Below are 15,188 nucleotides of genomic sequence, written 5' to 3'. Positions count from 1 at the left end.
GGAAAATGTACTTTCTTGTTACTTGTTTTCTGAGTTTGTATCTATGTGGAAATGCACTTATTGTACGTCGCTTTGGATAAAAGCGTCAGCTAAATGACATGTGATGTAATGTAATGTAATGTAATGGGACAAGGGAAAAGAGACACAAATCCCTAAATACACAGGGGAGGTGCACAGGTGAAAACAATCATCGACACAGCAGACAATCACAGGGGAAGACAGGACATGGCAGGAAGTGAAGGGACACGAGAGACATGAAACTACCAAATAAAACAAGACATGAACCCAAACCGTGACACTCGTACCTTCTTGCTTTATTAATATATACGATTTTTGTATTCATACAACAAAAGAGTCATAAAATGAAGATGTAACATAGTCAACGTCACATTGTCTCAACGTCACTTTGTCTTAAGGCCACTTTGTCTCAATGTCATTTTGTTCCTCGTCCGTGGTTAACTGAGTTAGCTGGATAATTTTCAGGATGAGATGATCAGGCTTTTCGGTTCCCTGAAGCAGGTTTGGCTAAATCTCCATAACAACACATGCTGGGTTAGTTCGCCACTACCCCGGAAAAAAAGGGCAGTTCACTTCCACATTGATGAAGGAAAGATCATGGACATACTGTATATAAAGGCTAGGTGTCTTACGGCGGAGTATAGAACATCCGCTCATGAACACCACAGGCTGCAGCCGAGCATCCACTGTCCCACAGACGGTCTCTATACGGACTGTCTCTCATGTCTCACACACTGTCTCTCATACTGTCTGTCATACTGTACATGTCCGTACAGTGGTGCCATGCAGAGAACATCTGGAAAGCCGCTGCATGTCATGCTCTTGGTAAAGTTCTACAGATAAATACTGATCCGCTCATACACAGATTCACACACATACAACTCCTAGTTCTTTATGGTCATCTACACACATCAGATACACATACGTATGATAGATATATCCTCATATCTATCAATCAGACTCTGCGATGGACGGACAGAATGAACAAAAGGTGTAAAATACGTTCAATTCACCCGACAGAAATGAATCAAATACACATATTATCTCCTCTTATGCGTTCATTATCATCTCCTGCTCGTCAGCGGAGAAAAGAAGACAAAGAGAACTTGGCGTTGTACTGTTAAAAAATCTTTGTTTCTGTGATCGACTCTTCCGCCTTCTGACGTAAGACGATTGTCCTGATGACGGACACCTGGTTCAAACCAACGTGACGGTTTGAGCGTGGATCCGCCTTTGGGGAACAGAGACATCTTGATGTCAGTCATCTCGTTAATTTGAGATGGATCATGGGACATTTGATCGACTTAGTTGAACTACGTATGAGGAACTGGGCACTGGAGCAGCTCAACAGGTTAAAAAGACAACATCATGAAAACATTTATGATATTCATCTCTATCTGCTCTGTTCCAAAGTCACACAGACCTTCAGAGGTGAGATCTTCACTTTATCCCCTGTGAAAATGTATGGAAACATCCTCTCAGTGAAGGTGTGTGTGATGGTGTGTATATGTGTGTTAGTGTCAGGGTCAGAGAAACACAACTTCCCTCCAATCCAGTCCAGATGCACTCTGATCTTCTGAGGCTTCTTCTGCACTTTGAGATCAGTGTATGGAGCCGATGGTGATGATGCTGAGTATTTATCGTCATAGAACCATATTGTCAATAATCCAGACTGTAAGCGTCCCTTCCTCTGGACCGACTCTGCTAACACACCCAGGAACCAGACTGTACTGTCTCCTACCTCAACATCCCAGCTGTGAGTCCCTGAGTTAAATCCCTCAGAGCCCAGAACAGCGTAGTGTTCATCAATTCTCTCTGGATTATCAGGAAGCTCCTGTCTCTCTCCTGGTCTCACACTGGTCAGATCTTCAGACAGGATGAGTCTTGGATAAGCAGTGTTTGGGTCCAGAACCACAGGAGTGTAGAAGACCATCTCCTTCATCTTGCTCCAGATGTTGAAGGTCAGGTTGCCCAGATGTTTGGCCTGGTCTATTAGAGCTCCTGATGGCAGCTGGTGGTCCTCCTGCAGGGGGCGCTGCTGTATTCTTTCCACTGCAGCCTTGTAGTGGTTCAGGAAGGAGATGTCTTCAGCTCCCATCTGCTCCTCTGTGGCTCTTACGGTGTCTGAAAGAGCTGCTATCTCTCTGCTCAGAGGCTCCATCTTCTCCTCCATCATCTGACTCTTCTGCTGCTCTTCCTCCTTCAGAGCAGAGATCCTGGCCTCCTCTTCCTCCTGCAGAAACTGGTGAAGCTTCTGAAACTGATCCTTAATGAGCCTCTCTGTGTCTCGAGCCTGGACCTTCATGTGTTCTACTGTTTGATCAGACATGACTTTAACTTGTTCAAGGAGCTTTAACTTCTCCTTTAAGGCCTCCAGAAGTTTCTGAAGGTTCTTCTTGTGTTCTACAGCAGCTTCATCGATGGGTCTGAATCTGTGGTTGGTGTGTTTCTTTGAATCTCTGCAGATGAGACACACTGGCTGCAGATGGTCCAAACAGAAGAGTTTGAGCTTCTCAGAGTGCAGACTGCACAGAGTCTCTGAAGCTCTCTGGTCTCTCTCCAATAAGAAGGACTCACACAGGTTCTTTAGAACCAGGTTACAAGGTAAATGGGACCTTGAAGATATTGTCCTACAAACTGGACATTTTTTAGCTTGTTTATTTCTCCACCATCTCTTCACACAGACTTTACAGAAGCTGTGACTACATGGCAGAAGAACAGGATCCTTGAAGACATCATGACAGACCGGACAGAGGAGATCCTCCTCAGATCTGGAAGCCATTTGGTCTCAGAGAGAAGCTGCAGACACAGAAAGTACATCCGTCATGGCTCCCCTCCCTCCTCTATGAACTTCTCAGTTTCTACTCAAACTCACCTTCAGTGTGTGGAGCTTCAGCAGGTTGAAGCAGCACGCATCAGGAACCAGAGGAAGTTGTTGTTGCTTTGTTCTTAAGGTGAATCGGATCGTCTGTTGTCCGTCTGTGTGTCTCGTTTCAGTGAAAAGGAAAGAGAAACTGTTCCTGGTTGGTTGTTCCTGGTGAGTCAGGTGAGGGGAGGAGCTTTGCCACACCTGTGAGGAATCTCCCCAAAGTGGGAGTTCCATGTTGGATACACAGACTGATGGTGCAGCAGGCTGATGCAACAGTCATGTGTTCAAAGTTTGAATGCAGGTTGAAAGAAGTGGAGAAGTTCTTTAGGACCATGTAGCATCAAGTGAAAGTGCTGACGAGGAATATGGTCAAAGAGCGATGTGATTTGCAGAAAAGTGTTTAAATTTGTGTGAATATATCGTATTTCCAAATGTTCATAACAAACAACCGTTTAAAAATTGGTTGAAAACTGAAAAGTTATGTTTTTTTAAACTACATGTACCACTACCAACACAATGTTACAGGTGAGCGAGCTGCCCGTACCAAGATGGCGGCCATGTGCGGACGTTGAATACTCGGCCGTAAGACATCTAGCCTATATATATATATAAAATATATATATATATATATATATATATATATATATTATATATATAATATATATATATATTAGGGCTGTCAAATGATTAAAAATTTTAATCAAATTAATCAGAATTTTCAGTGGATTAATCATGATTAATCACCTGAATCCTAACCATTTTTTCTTTCTGAAATGCATAATAAAGATAAATAACAGGACACAGATACATAATTATCATGATTATTATCATAATTATTATTTTTTACATAAATACATGTTATTGATATTTGATTTTTTAATTCATTCCAGAAAATAATCAAATCAATGTTATTTGATAAGTTACAGACTGATTTCCCTGCATGGCTCTAGAAGGGTCTCGAGCCTCTGCAGTTTATCCCACTCTGCTGCGAGTTTGTGCTCCTGCGATGACCAGACATGACCAGACATGTCAACCCTCCCGATGTTTCAAAGCCCCTCCCGAAAATCTCCCGGACCGACCTTTCTCCCGATTTCCACCCGAACAACAATATTGCTGCACCACCCGTCACTGGGCGCGCTGTTTCAGACCGAACAATAATAAAGGTTACACCTTGAAGTCGAGCGCGGCGATTAGAACGACTGGCGCTGCAAAGAAATTCGCTACCACCCCCATTTCAGTGTGAAATATCCCCATACCTGGGAGGATTTACATCGCATTGGCTTCTCTTCCTCCGCATGTTTCAGAACAGTATTACGGGTCTCTCCGATGGTCTTTCCTCTATCTCAGCGCTGCTCTTTATTTATTTTTCTTAGCAAAGCTCTGCTGGGCGGAGCTTTTCTTCTTCTCTGTTCCGCTGCGCGAGAACCGGGGGGAGGGGGGGGGGGGGTGCGGGTCTCTGGCGCAAACGACTTGCTGAACCTGACGGCCTGACATATGCCTGCAGGTGGCAGTAATGTGTTGTATAGGATGAAGTGCATTCCCTAGAAGAAGAGGTTCTTTCCGGACCTGAATAATTTGTCACACTGCGCATGCGTGAAATGCGTCAAAAAAATTGACGTAATTAACAACAAACAGCTAATTAACGCCGTTAACGCGCTATTTTTGACAGCCCTAATTTAAATATGAAGTTATGGATCTAAACTCCAACAGACGTAACGTTACCGGTGAATGCATGCCCGGTAAAATGGGCGGGGCGAGTCACATCCGGGTATTATGACCGTTGTGTTGACGTTGATATGAACATGGTGGTTTTCATGTTTAATTTCACCTCTGAGTTCATGTAACACTGTTCTGATTGGTTAGTTTAGTTTTTAAAGCACGGAAGCCCCTGGAGCCAGTGTCCTGTCACAGGGGACAGTAAGGACATCTGCCGCCTGATGTTTAATAAACTGCTTCTGTTAGAAATGTTCACCCTAACCTCCCAAAAGGTTTGACGGATGTTTGAGTTGTTATGAAATATATATACACATTTTTTTTTCTTCAGTTTTTGATCAAATATTTCTGACCTAATTTTTTAAAAACTTTTTTTTACCTTTCATAATTTCACTTTCTTTTTAAAAACATTTTTGACATACTACAATAACCTTTTTAGATTTTTTTTCCCCCATGACATTTTTCCATCTCACCTGCTTTGACATTTGTGTTCCAAATATTCTTAATATTGTTTTAACTTTTTTCCCAAGATATTTTCACGCCTCACATGAGCGTGAGCTGTGGAGTTGAGTAATCCCAGAAGGTGGCAGCATAGCGTTGGAAGATTTACCAATTGATACCACAGAAGAAGAAGTGCAAGAGCGTTTCCGGTTTGAACCGTTTTGAACCGCACCGATGGATTCTATTCGCGACTGATGGGAGAGTAGCGGATATTTTATATTCCTTTCAGCGGACAAAGGTAAAGAGGAGTTCACTCCAAGCATTTACGTTTCACTCAAAGTGTTTGTTAACGCTTCTGAGTTTTGGTCACTTTCTGTGACTTTGCTAGCTAGGCGGCTCGTGCTAATGTTAGCTAAGCTAACGTTAGTTCAGTTGAGACCAATCGCAGACACGTTGTTGTTGGAATTACACAACGAACAACTGACTGTAGCTTCATGTCTTCACAGCATCCAGGTGTGTGAATGATCAGCCGGTTTGTCCTGTGAGAAGCTAAGCGCCAGCCAGCTAAGCCCGGTGCTATATGTAGTTGAATAGTTTAGAGGCTCCCCGTGTTTATCATTGGGATCCAAGCGGACCGTCAACAGGACATAAACATGGCTGCTCCGACTCTACAGCAGCCCAGTTTCCTGCTGGTGAGTCCCTCCTAACCTGCTTGTGTCTCACCGGGATTCACGTAACGTGCTCATGCATATATGTGTTGTGCTGTTGCCTCAGGTAAACCTGAAAAGCGATTCCACCACCAAACCCCTCCTCCAGCGATGCCAAGATCTGGTGAAGATCATCGACGAGTATCCTGCAAAGGTGCCGTTACCTGTTTACCTTCGCTTTTAAAGCCACGAGGTTGCCGACGTCACTCCAGGAGGCAGCATAACTCTTGTTATTACCGTTACACAGCTCTCCTCTTTAAATACACTTCCAACGTGCTTCTCTTTAGGAGCTGCACCTCATCCTGCCCTGGCTGGTGGAGAGCGTGTTCGGCAGTCTGGACGGCTGCACCGCCGGCTGGAACCTGCGGCTCCTTCACGCGCGGAGCAACGAGTACAACGTCGTTCTGGAGTTTCTGAACCCCAGGTAGACGCCTCCTCCCTGTTTTGTTCCTCGTCGGGTCAGAAGACGTTTCTCGTTCTTGTCTCATTGTGTTCTTGCTTTACAGCGGACCAATGATGAAGCTTGTGTATAAACTTCAAGCAGAAGAGTACAAATATGAAATACCCGTCAATTATCTCCCAGTAAGAACGTTTGTCTCTCTCGCTCCGTTGCTTCCAAATGACATTAGGCCACCTATCTCATCATCTCATCTATACAGGACACATTAATTAAACACTGCTGTAACTGTGTACAGATTTTTCATCTGTAGTCCCAAGTGGCAGTTGTGTGTTTGTTTACCGGCCCTGTGTGTTCTGCAGGGTCCTGTTAAGGTCTGCATTCAGCAGGGGATCCTCCCAGAATGCCCTCTGTTCCACAACAAGCTGCAGTTCCCCCTCTCTGGTCTGCTGACTCTGAACCTGGCTCTCAGTATCCTTCCCTGCAGAGAAAACTAAACTATATCTCTTTTATCATGGCGACATGCTTAAAATGCCTTATTTTGTCGGAACAATGCGTCAAAATGTATATCTGCTTCAATACGTGACATGGAATAAGGAAACCATAGTATTGTTGACAACGTTTTTCATTTGAGTAAATCCACGATTTTCTCGAATGAAATCAATGAAGACGTTATGTTGAATTTGTCTCTGGATGTGAAGCCACAGATGTTTATGAATTCTAACACGGATTCCAAGTTGTTTTTCCTCAACGTTCTGCAGATCCTTTTGAGTTCTTCATGTTCCATTTTGCCTCCTGTCTCATCACGCCAAAGGTCAGTTTAACAAGAAATACAAATCTGTGGTATTCTGTCTAAAGCGCGTGTTGGCTGAGGCATTGTGGCGTGCCGTTGGAAGACTAAATGCTGCTGGTTTCTCAGAGCTTCCCTCAAGGCGCCCACGTGAGCTCCTCTGACAGCGCCTACTTCGTGCTGGTGGACACGTACCTGAAGTACTTCCTGCCCAGCGAAGGAAGCGTTCCGCCCTCCCCCTTCTCTGACTCCAGAGGCTCCGTCACTGCTCCGTCACCCAGGTACCCGCCAATCCACCACAGCCGTCTCCGGTGTGCTGGTTGTAGTTTTTCTGTTTGTGCTGCAGTCAAATAAACCTTTTTTGATTTAGAAAAATATAAAACTGCCCCGTATTTCACAACAAAACGATTTTTGATACGAGGTATTTTTCTGTGCGCTTCCGGTTCCACAGGTTTTTAATAAGAAAATTTATTGCTGAGGATTTCTGTTGAAAATGCATTCTTGTTACGCGTGGGTTTGTTTATTGTAAGTGGGCTGGTTATGTCACTAATAAAAATGAATGTAAACAGGCTTTTTTTTTTTTTGGCCACTACACAGAAGTAGAGTCATTTCCTCATAGACGTCTATGGGAGCAGAGGAGTCGCCCCCTGCTGGTCACTACACAGAAGTAGAGTCATTTCCTCATAGACGTCTATGGGAGCAGAGGAGTCGCCCCCTGCTGGTCACTACACAGAAGTAGAGTCATTTCCTCATAGACGTCTATGGGAGCAGAGGAGTCGCCCCCTGCTGGTCACTACACAGAAGTAGAGTCATTTCCTCATAGACGTCTATGGGAGCAGAGGAGTCGCCCCCTGCTGGTCACTACACAGAAGTAGAGTCATTTCCTCATAGACGTCTATGGGAGCAGAGGAGTCGCCCCCTGCTGGTCACTACACAGAAGTAGAGTCATTTCCTCATAGATGTCTATGGGAGCAGAGGAGTCGCCCCCTGCTGGTCACTACACAGAAGTAGAGTCATTTCCTCATAGACGTCTATGGGAGCAGAGGAGTCGCCCCCTGCTGGTCACTACACAGAATGCAGCATTGCTATTTGGGGAGAATGTTTCCAGACTCCTTTCTGTTTCCACAGATCTTCCAGCGTGTCTTTCGCTGGTTACGGCGTCCACAGCCCGAGTCTCCTGAAGCACCACATATTCCACCAACCGTCTGTCAACGCCGACCCGGCTGCTCAGGAAATCTGGAGGTCGGAGACGCTGCTGCAGGTCAGACACGAACCACAGTTCTACAGTGCAATAAAGATAATTAATGAATTCATTAAATAAAACCTGTGTATGAAATAATAAATAAGGCAATATAGAGATGTGTGTTTTGTTTTTTATTTGTCAGATGTTTGTGGAGATCTGGCTCCATCACTACTCCTTAGAGATGTACCAGAAGCTGCAGTCTCCTCAGGTAAAGGTAAGATACATTTCACCCAACCTCCCTCCTCCTGCACTGCAGCATCCCCCCGCTGGCTGTTGGCCCAACACAAAGACACTAAAGTCCCATTCTAAGCCGTAGAGTTCCCATCAGCATCGATTCATCAACGCAGAGAATGAAGCCTCCAACTACTGTGTGCAGACCCCACAGAGACCCCGTTAGCTCCTCCACCTTCCACGGGCCCGTGTCTGTTAGTGTGACTGCGTTTAGCAGCTTGTGTTCCCCGTAGCGGCGCTTTAGATTCCTCTCACGTCCTCTGCATGCGCGTGTGTGTGTGTCTCACACCCGCTGTGGTACAGACCCGACCCAGTGAAGGTCTCTGGAGGTCTTCAGACAGCGACAATCGCACACAGATAAACACAGCGACAGTGTGAACTGATGTCTTGTCTGTGAAGGTCACATTGAGCTGTCTGAAGGTCCAAAGTCTCCCTTCGACCCCTCGTGCACATCTCCGCTCTTTAACATCGACTCATGTTGTGTTTTGTTGACTTGTCTCACGTGGACGTGTGGTGTCCTGTGTGTTTGAAGATCAAAGCTGTGAGATTCCAACTTAATCATGTAGTTTATTTTTAAGGAGATGATCCAGCGATGGGGCTTCATGTCGATTGTTTTGGACCCAACGATCTTCCATCATAACGCTTATTTCTCGCCTCAGATAAAGTCTCACAGCTTTGAGTTGTCTGTTAATAATGTTTAACATTGAGGTTGGGAATCCTTCACAATGAAAATCATTTAAATAAAGCTAAATCCAGTGGAAGCACTTCCTGGTGGATGAGATAAAATACTGCCTATTGATTGGTTCATTGATCCTGCAGTGATTCCCCTCCCTGTGACCTGTCAGTGTTGTGTTGCATTTGTGTTACAGTCAACATCTCATTTGTGTTTGTCTCCCTCCTTCTTCTCACCCGAATGTCTTCCTCTGCTTTCTCACCTTTTCGTATTTTGTTGCTACCAACTTTTTCCCATTTTCATGTGTGCATTCCTCCTTCCACCTTTCCTTCCTCCTTCTCTCCTCCTCCCTTATCGTCGCCCTTCTCTCGCTCCACGCTGCGGTTTCCTCCCCCTCCTCCTCCTCCTCCTCCTCCTCTCCCTCCTGGTGGTAACAGCTGGCGCTGCTGCAGTACCGCCTCAGCATGTCCAGCATGCCGAGTCAACCCTTCGCCCCACCAGGCTCTGGGACCCTCCACACCTACCAAGTACTTGTACCTTTTCATTCACCCCCTTCGGTCATTAGAAGGCTTCTTCTCCGCTGACATCGTCACTCATTCACACCACAGCAGCACCAAAACCCAAATTAAGGAAAGACAATGCAGCTTTTTATACTATACTGTGAGCTTTGCCCTCCGGACCTTCAGGTCAGTACTTCTGCTCCTGCGATGTCATCCTTCCTCTCACTCCTCGTTAGGGATGTACTGATGCCCGTCGGCACGGCAACGCTGACTCGCCACTTCTGAATAACCATCACACAAATAACAATTCAGTAAATTATACCCGCTGTTCACCCTTAAGTACGGAACAACGATCCTTAAACATATTAACTTAATGTGTAAGTTATGTTTACTTTACATCTACATGTCACTCAATCTAAAGAAGAGTTTATTTCTTCATGCCGCTGAGAAGTAACCCTGGGTTTGTGTTTGGTGCTTTTTATACGCATGCTTCTTACACCAAGTTTCTTTCTCTCTACATGCCACTCATCAATCACTGGCTTATTGGCTGCATTGATTATGATTTGATTTACTTATTTAGAGCTTGTTTGCTTGCTTTATTCTTTTGACAAATCAGCTTTGCAGCTTAAAGCGAGGTCCCGCCCTTCTCCCAAAGTGACCCTCTAATATTCATCTGATAATGCTGTAGACCAAATATGTCAAACACGTCACCGACGGCCGTACCACTAGATGGCTTTCACGGGAAAAAGAATACATTTATGTTTTGTACAATTTTTGTGAAAAAAGTTAAACACGTAGCAGAGTGCAGAGATCTGATGGAAGCTTCCCTCTAAACCCGCGTAGACGCCTCGGCTTCAGGGATTGGCTGCTCTTGGGGCTGCGCTGCGATTGGCTGCTCTTGGGGCTGCGCTGCGATTGGCTGCTCTTGGGACCGCGCTGCGATTGGCCGCTGTTGCTCCATGTGACCTCTTGTCTCTCCAGGAGCCGTTCAGCCCGACGGAGGAGCACGTCCTGGTGGTGCGCCTCCTGGTCAAACACCTGCACGCCTTCTCCAACAGCCTGAAGCCCGAGACGCTGTCCTCCTCCTCGCCCTCCGCCCACTCGCACGCCCACACCAGCCCGCTGGAGGAGTTCAAGAGGTCCGCCCCTCCACTCTTGTTTGTCTGGTGGAGGGACGATGCACGCTAATAAAACATCTGTAACCCCGGACAGATGTTAGTCACCCCAAGGAACACAATAGGACATTCGTCATTTGTTCCTTTTGTAAGAATGCAGACAGCATGAATAGAATATGAAAAGATGTAAAAGGAGAGTATCCTTTATTGGGGAAATTATTTTCTCCCTTTAACCCCACAAAAAGACACCGTCGCCCCATAAAAGTAGAAAACCAGGACTTTAAACTCCTGCAACATGGCTCATAAAAAACAACATGCAATACAGATAAAGATGAATAATTGTCTCTAAAAATATTGCTGCATCATCATCACACTAAAAAATTGAAGCATGCAGATTGTGTAGAATATCTAAAAATGTCACAGCAGGACACACTTTGATCTCCACTTCCCTCATGAAACACGTTTATATTCATTTATGACTCTTAACCAGCGCACTGCGGGCGTCCTCTTGTCCACAGGGTGGTGGTGCAGCGTTTCGTCCAACAGAAACTCTACTTGTTCCTGCAGCACTGCTTCAGTCACTGGCCTCTGGACGCCTCGTTCAGAGCGGTAAATATTCATTCATATTCATCCATGTTCTGTTGTGAAGAGTTAGAGCTTGACTGAAGTGAAGTCAGAGCTTCATGTGGTAAAAGCTGCATTCTGTGTAGTGACCAGCAGGGGGCGACTCCTCTGCTCCCATAGACGTCTATGAGGAAATGACTCTACTTCTGTGTAGTGACCAGCAGGGGGCGACTCCTCTGCTCCCATAGACGTCTATGAGGAAATGACTCTACTTCTGTGTAGTGACCAGCAGGGGGCGACTCCTCTGCTCCCATAGACGTCTATGAGGAAATGACTCTACTTCTGTGTAGTGACCAGCAGGGGGCGACTCCTCTGCTCCCATAGACGTCTATGAGGAAATGACTCTACTTCTGTGTAGTGACCAGCAGGGGGCGACTCCTCTGCTCCCATAGACGTCTATGAGGAAATGACTCTACTTCTGTGTGGTGACCAGCAGGGGGCGACTCCTCTGCTCCCATAGACGTCTATGAGGAAATGACTCTACTTCTGTGTAGTGACCAGCAGGGGGCGACTCCTCTGCTCCCATAGACGTCTATGAGGAAATGACTCTACTTCTCTCTTGATTTATTCCCTCAGTAAACATTGTAAACATGAGTTTATGGTCTCAGTCTCTAGTTTCAAGTCTTCTTCAATGCAGCATGATGTTCATTTAGTGAATGAAGGTCCATTTAGAGTCAAACAGACCATAAAGAGGGGATGCTTTAGGGCGGGGCCTAACGCTGATTGATTGTATGGCGTTGGTCCTTTTATGGTCACGGCTAGTTGTGTCAGCGATTAGTTCATTGTCCTTGTCTCTGGGTTTAGGTGCTGGAGACCTGGCTGAGCTACATTCAGCCGTGGAGATACACCGGGGAGAAGATCAGCGCTCAGCCGGAGCAGAACAGAACCGTACCCGACAAGTGGTGAGGTGGATCTGTTTTCCCACGTTTTCCCGTCGTCCTCCGGTTCCTCCAGATTACCTGAGGCCTTTTCTGTCCTCCAGGGAGCCCTTTGTCCAGGAGAACCTGCTGATGTACACCAAGCTCTTCCAGGTGCTGCTCAACAGAGCCGTGAGGACGGACCTGGTTAACGCCAAAAACGCGCTGATGATCTTCAGGGTGGCCAAAGTGTTCTCTCAGCCCAACCTCGGCGAGATGATCCAGAAAGGTGAGGAGGGAAATAGTTGAACCATCGTTGTTCCTTCTGTGTGAGCTGTGAAGTTGTAGCGACCTCGTATTGAAGCCCTGAAACTAGTCCCAAAACAATTTGTATTACAACAACAAACTTTTAGCTTTGCTCATTTAACTGATATTATTTAATCAGTGTTGAAGCTCAACGCGTCTCCCCCTGCAGGCGAGCAGCTGTTCCTGGAGCCGGAGCACGTCCTCCAACACCGGCAGCCCCGTGGCTACCTCACGCCGGGCCAAGGCGGCAGCTTCCTGTCGTCGCGGCAACGTGCGGCGACCGACCTGGTGTTCCGGGTGAAGAGCCACGTGTACGCCCTGGAGGGCCAGGACTGCCAGTACAAGCAGATGTTTGGCTGCGAGCTCAGAGGGGCGGTGAGTCCGGGTCGGGGTCCCGGGCTTCTTGTCTTACAGGAGTCGAATCTGAATGCTTTTGTTTTCCCTCCGGTGCAGGTCATGAAGCTGATCCAGATCATCGCACAGGCCCGGCAGACGGCCAAGAGGATTTCTGATCACTCCGGAGAGGCAGCAGCCAGCAGCTCGTTCCTCTCCTGGTTCGGAATGGGAACCCCCGACCTCAACAGCACCTTCTGCGGGGCCGAGCCAGAGGAGAGCGGCGAGTGTCTGAAGAAGACCCACGAGTTCCTGGACCGGGCTTTGGAGAACCTGTGTCAGATTTTCAAGGTAGCTCATTGTTTGTCTTGAGCTTCGAAGGCATGCGGCCGTGAACCAAATAGAATATTAGCGCATTTTAATTTGATACGACTGTAATCTCTGGAGATGGATGGAGATAACCTTCATGTCGCCTTGTGTTCTGCAGCTGAATCAGGGTCAGCTGGCTCAGCTCATCTCCAACGTCGGCTCCTCGCAGGACGACGGCCACTGCAAGCAGCTGCCGGACTGCATCCAAGGAGAGAACGGACTCATCCTCACGGACCTGGGCAGGAAGCAGGTCCGTGTCTCCAAAGCTGTGTTAGTGACCTGTTTCAGAGCTGTGGGTTGACGCGACAAAGACCTGAACCCCCACCGCCCCTCCCTCAATGCCTTTTCTGTGCAGATCATAAGCGGACTGCGCAGGTTCGACATTCAGTATCAAGGAGACCCGGAGCTGCAGCCCATTAGGAGCTACGAGAATGCCCTGCTGGTCCGGCTCTTCTACCAGATCTCTTCTTTGCTCAATGAGAGGGTGAGTGGGGATGTGTTATAGAGACACTCAGATGTGTTATAGAGACACTCAGATGTGTTATAGAGACACTCGGATGTGTTATAGAGACACTCGGATGTGTTATAGAGACACTCGGATGTGTTATAGAGACTCAGATGTGTTATAGAGACACTCAGATGTGTTATAGAGACACTCAGATGTGTTATAGAGACGCTGAAATGTGTTATAGAGACGCTGAGACGTGTTATAGAGACGCTGAGACGTGTTATAGAGACACTGAGATGTGGGCGTGACTAACCGGCGATCATGTTTCCCACAGTTCGGTGGTCACATGAACGCACTCTGCTCCCGGCCGGACCTCCTGGGGCGGCTGGGCCGCCACTTCCTGGCGGCGGATCCCGGCTCCTCGGGCAGGAGCCCGGTTCCTCGGCCCCCGTCGGGGGGGAACCGGAGGCCTCGCCTCAGCCTGCGTCCGCTGGCCAGCTACCGGACGCTGCTGCTGCTGCTGCTCGCCTACGGCGCAGGGGCCGCGCTGGCTTTAGGCCCCGCCTCCTGCACCCTGCTGCTCCTGGTGGGGGGGCTCCTGTACGGACTCCTCGTGGCGCTGCTTGGAGACAAGCTGAAAACGCACTAGCAGAGCAGACGGAAATAAACATTTAAAACATCCACACAAGGAATTTGATTCAAGTTTAGAAGGTTTGCAACAAACTAATATCACTTTTACCAATTAGTTTTTATGAATAATTAGTTTTTGACCAAATAATGTCAACGTTGACAAAACATATTTAACGTTCTCTGATGTTCATTTTTGAAACATGAACCTGACAATGTTTTTTTGTTTTTTTTACCTAAAACTCTAAAAATGATTAATCAATGGTGAATAAAGTTCCATAATTAACTGACCAATTGCTGATGCCTTGTTCCCACGAGGTCAAAGGTCAGAGTGGAATACTCCTTTAAACTTTGCTCGTCATCATTAACCATGTAAATAAATACTTAACCTGAAGCTTTTGATTCTTCTTCCAGCAGAGCATGAAGACACATGACAGCCAAAACCTTTTTATTCCCAGAGACGCAATAAAGCGTTTGCACTTAGTTGTAGTTCTAATGTAATTTATTTTTTAATTTCATGATGAATCTCATTGTGACCTCATGACATTAATGTTGAATAAACATTAATAAAGTAGGAACAGTATGAGGATGAATCACAGAACCAATCAATGGTTTTTCTTCATTTTTATTGTAGATTAATATGGTAGACGTCACATTACATCACATGTCATTTATCTGAGGCTTTCATCCAAAGCGACTTACAATATATGTTTCAACAAACCCAGAAGAACAAGAAACAAAGTGCAATTTCATTAAATAAGCTGATTTACAACTTTATAATATGTGTATATAAATATATATACTTTGTCTAAAATAGAATCTACAAATAAAATAAGGCGGGTGTATATATTGTAAGTAATGAAAATAAACCATATGATATAGTTACATTTGTTATTTGCCAACTCTAAACTCATTTGTTTTTCATAA

At 46.1% G+C, this 15,188-nt stretch overlaps 2 protein-coding genes across 6 annotated transcripts; one reads left to right on the top strand and one right to left on the bottom strand.

Annotated features, from left to right (window-relative positions):
• Positions 1-305: 305 nt before the first annotated feature.
• On the bottom strand, positions 306-3,004 carry LOC119194319 (zinc-binding protein A33-like). Its single transcript, XM_037448569.2, has 2 exons — positions 2,894-3,004; positions 306-2,817 (listed from the first exon to the last, which is right to left on the bottom strand). The coding sequence occupies exon 2, from the start codon at positions 2,798-2,800 to the stop codon at positions 1,412-1,414; it is 1,389 nt and encodes a 462-aa protein (XP_037304466.2). The 5' UTR covers positions 2,801-2,817; positions 2,894-3,004; the 3' UTR covers positions 306-1,411.
• A 2,190-nt stretch (positions 3,005-5,194) lies between these two features.
• On the top strand, positions 5,195-15,012 carry smpd4 (sphingomyelin phosphodiesterase 4). Of its 5 annotated transcripts, XR_009956816.1 has the most exons (21): positions 5,195-5,339; positions 5,548-5,733; positions 5,816-5,902; positions 6,036-6,172; positions 6,255-6,330; positions 6,508-6,616; positions 6,907-6,959; positions 7,065-7,216; positions 8,064-8,196; positions 8,321-8,392; positions 9,520-9,609; positions 10,564-10,721; positions 11,216-11,306; positions 12,126-12,223; positions 12,304-12,467; positions 12,654-12,859; positions 12,938-13,168; positions 13,305-13,436; positions 13,542-13,670; positions 13,969-14,345; positions 14,676-14,690. XR_009956816.1 is itself a non-coding variant. In XM_037491272.2 (20 exons), the coding sequence occupies exons 2-20, from the start codon at positions 5,695-5,697 to the stop codon at positions 14,281-14,283; spliced, it is 2,466 nt and encodes an 821-aa protein (XP_037347169.2). In that variant the 5' UTR covers positions 5,195-5,339; positions 5,548-5,694; the 3' UTR covers positions 14,284-15,012. The 5 variants fall into 5 exon arrangements, 4 of the variants coding, with proteins under 4 accessions (XP_037347169.2, XP_037347168.2, XP_037347171.2 ...); XM_037491272.2 differs by having other exon boundaries at positions 8,321-8,386; positions 13,969-15,012; XM_037491271.2 differs by having other exon boundaries at positions 13,969-15,012.
• Positions 15,013-15,188: the final 176 nt, after the last annotated feature.

This window comes from Pungitius pungitius, chromosome 8, assembly GCF_949316345.1.
Source record: "Pungitius pungitius chromosome 8, fPunPun2.1, whole genome shotgun sequence".
Classification (NCBI taxonomy): domain Eukaryota; kingdom Metazoa; phylum Chordata; class Actinopteri; order Perciformes; family Gasterosteidae; genus Pungitius; species Pungitius pungitius.
The sequence above is the reverse complement of the archived record's forward strand: the minus strand, read 5'-3'. Positions and strand labels throughout refer to the sequence as shown.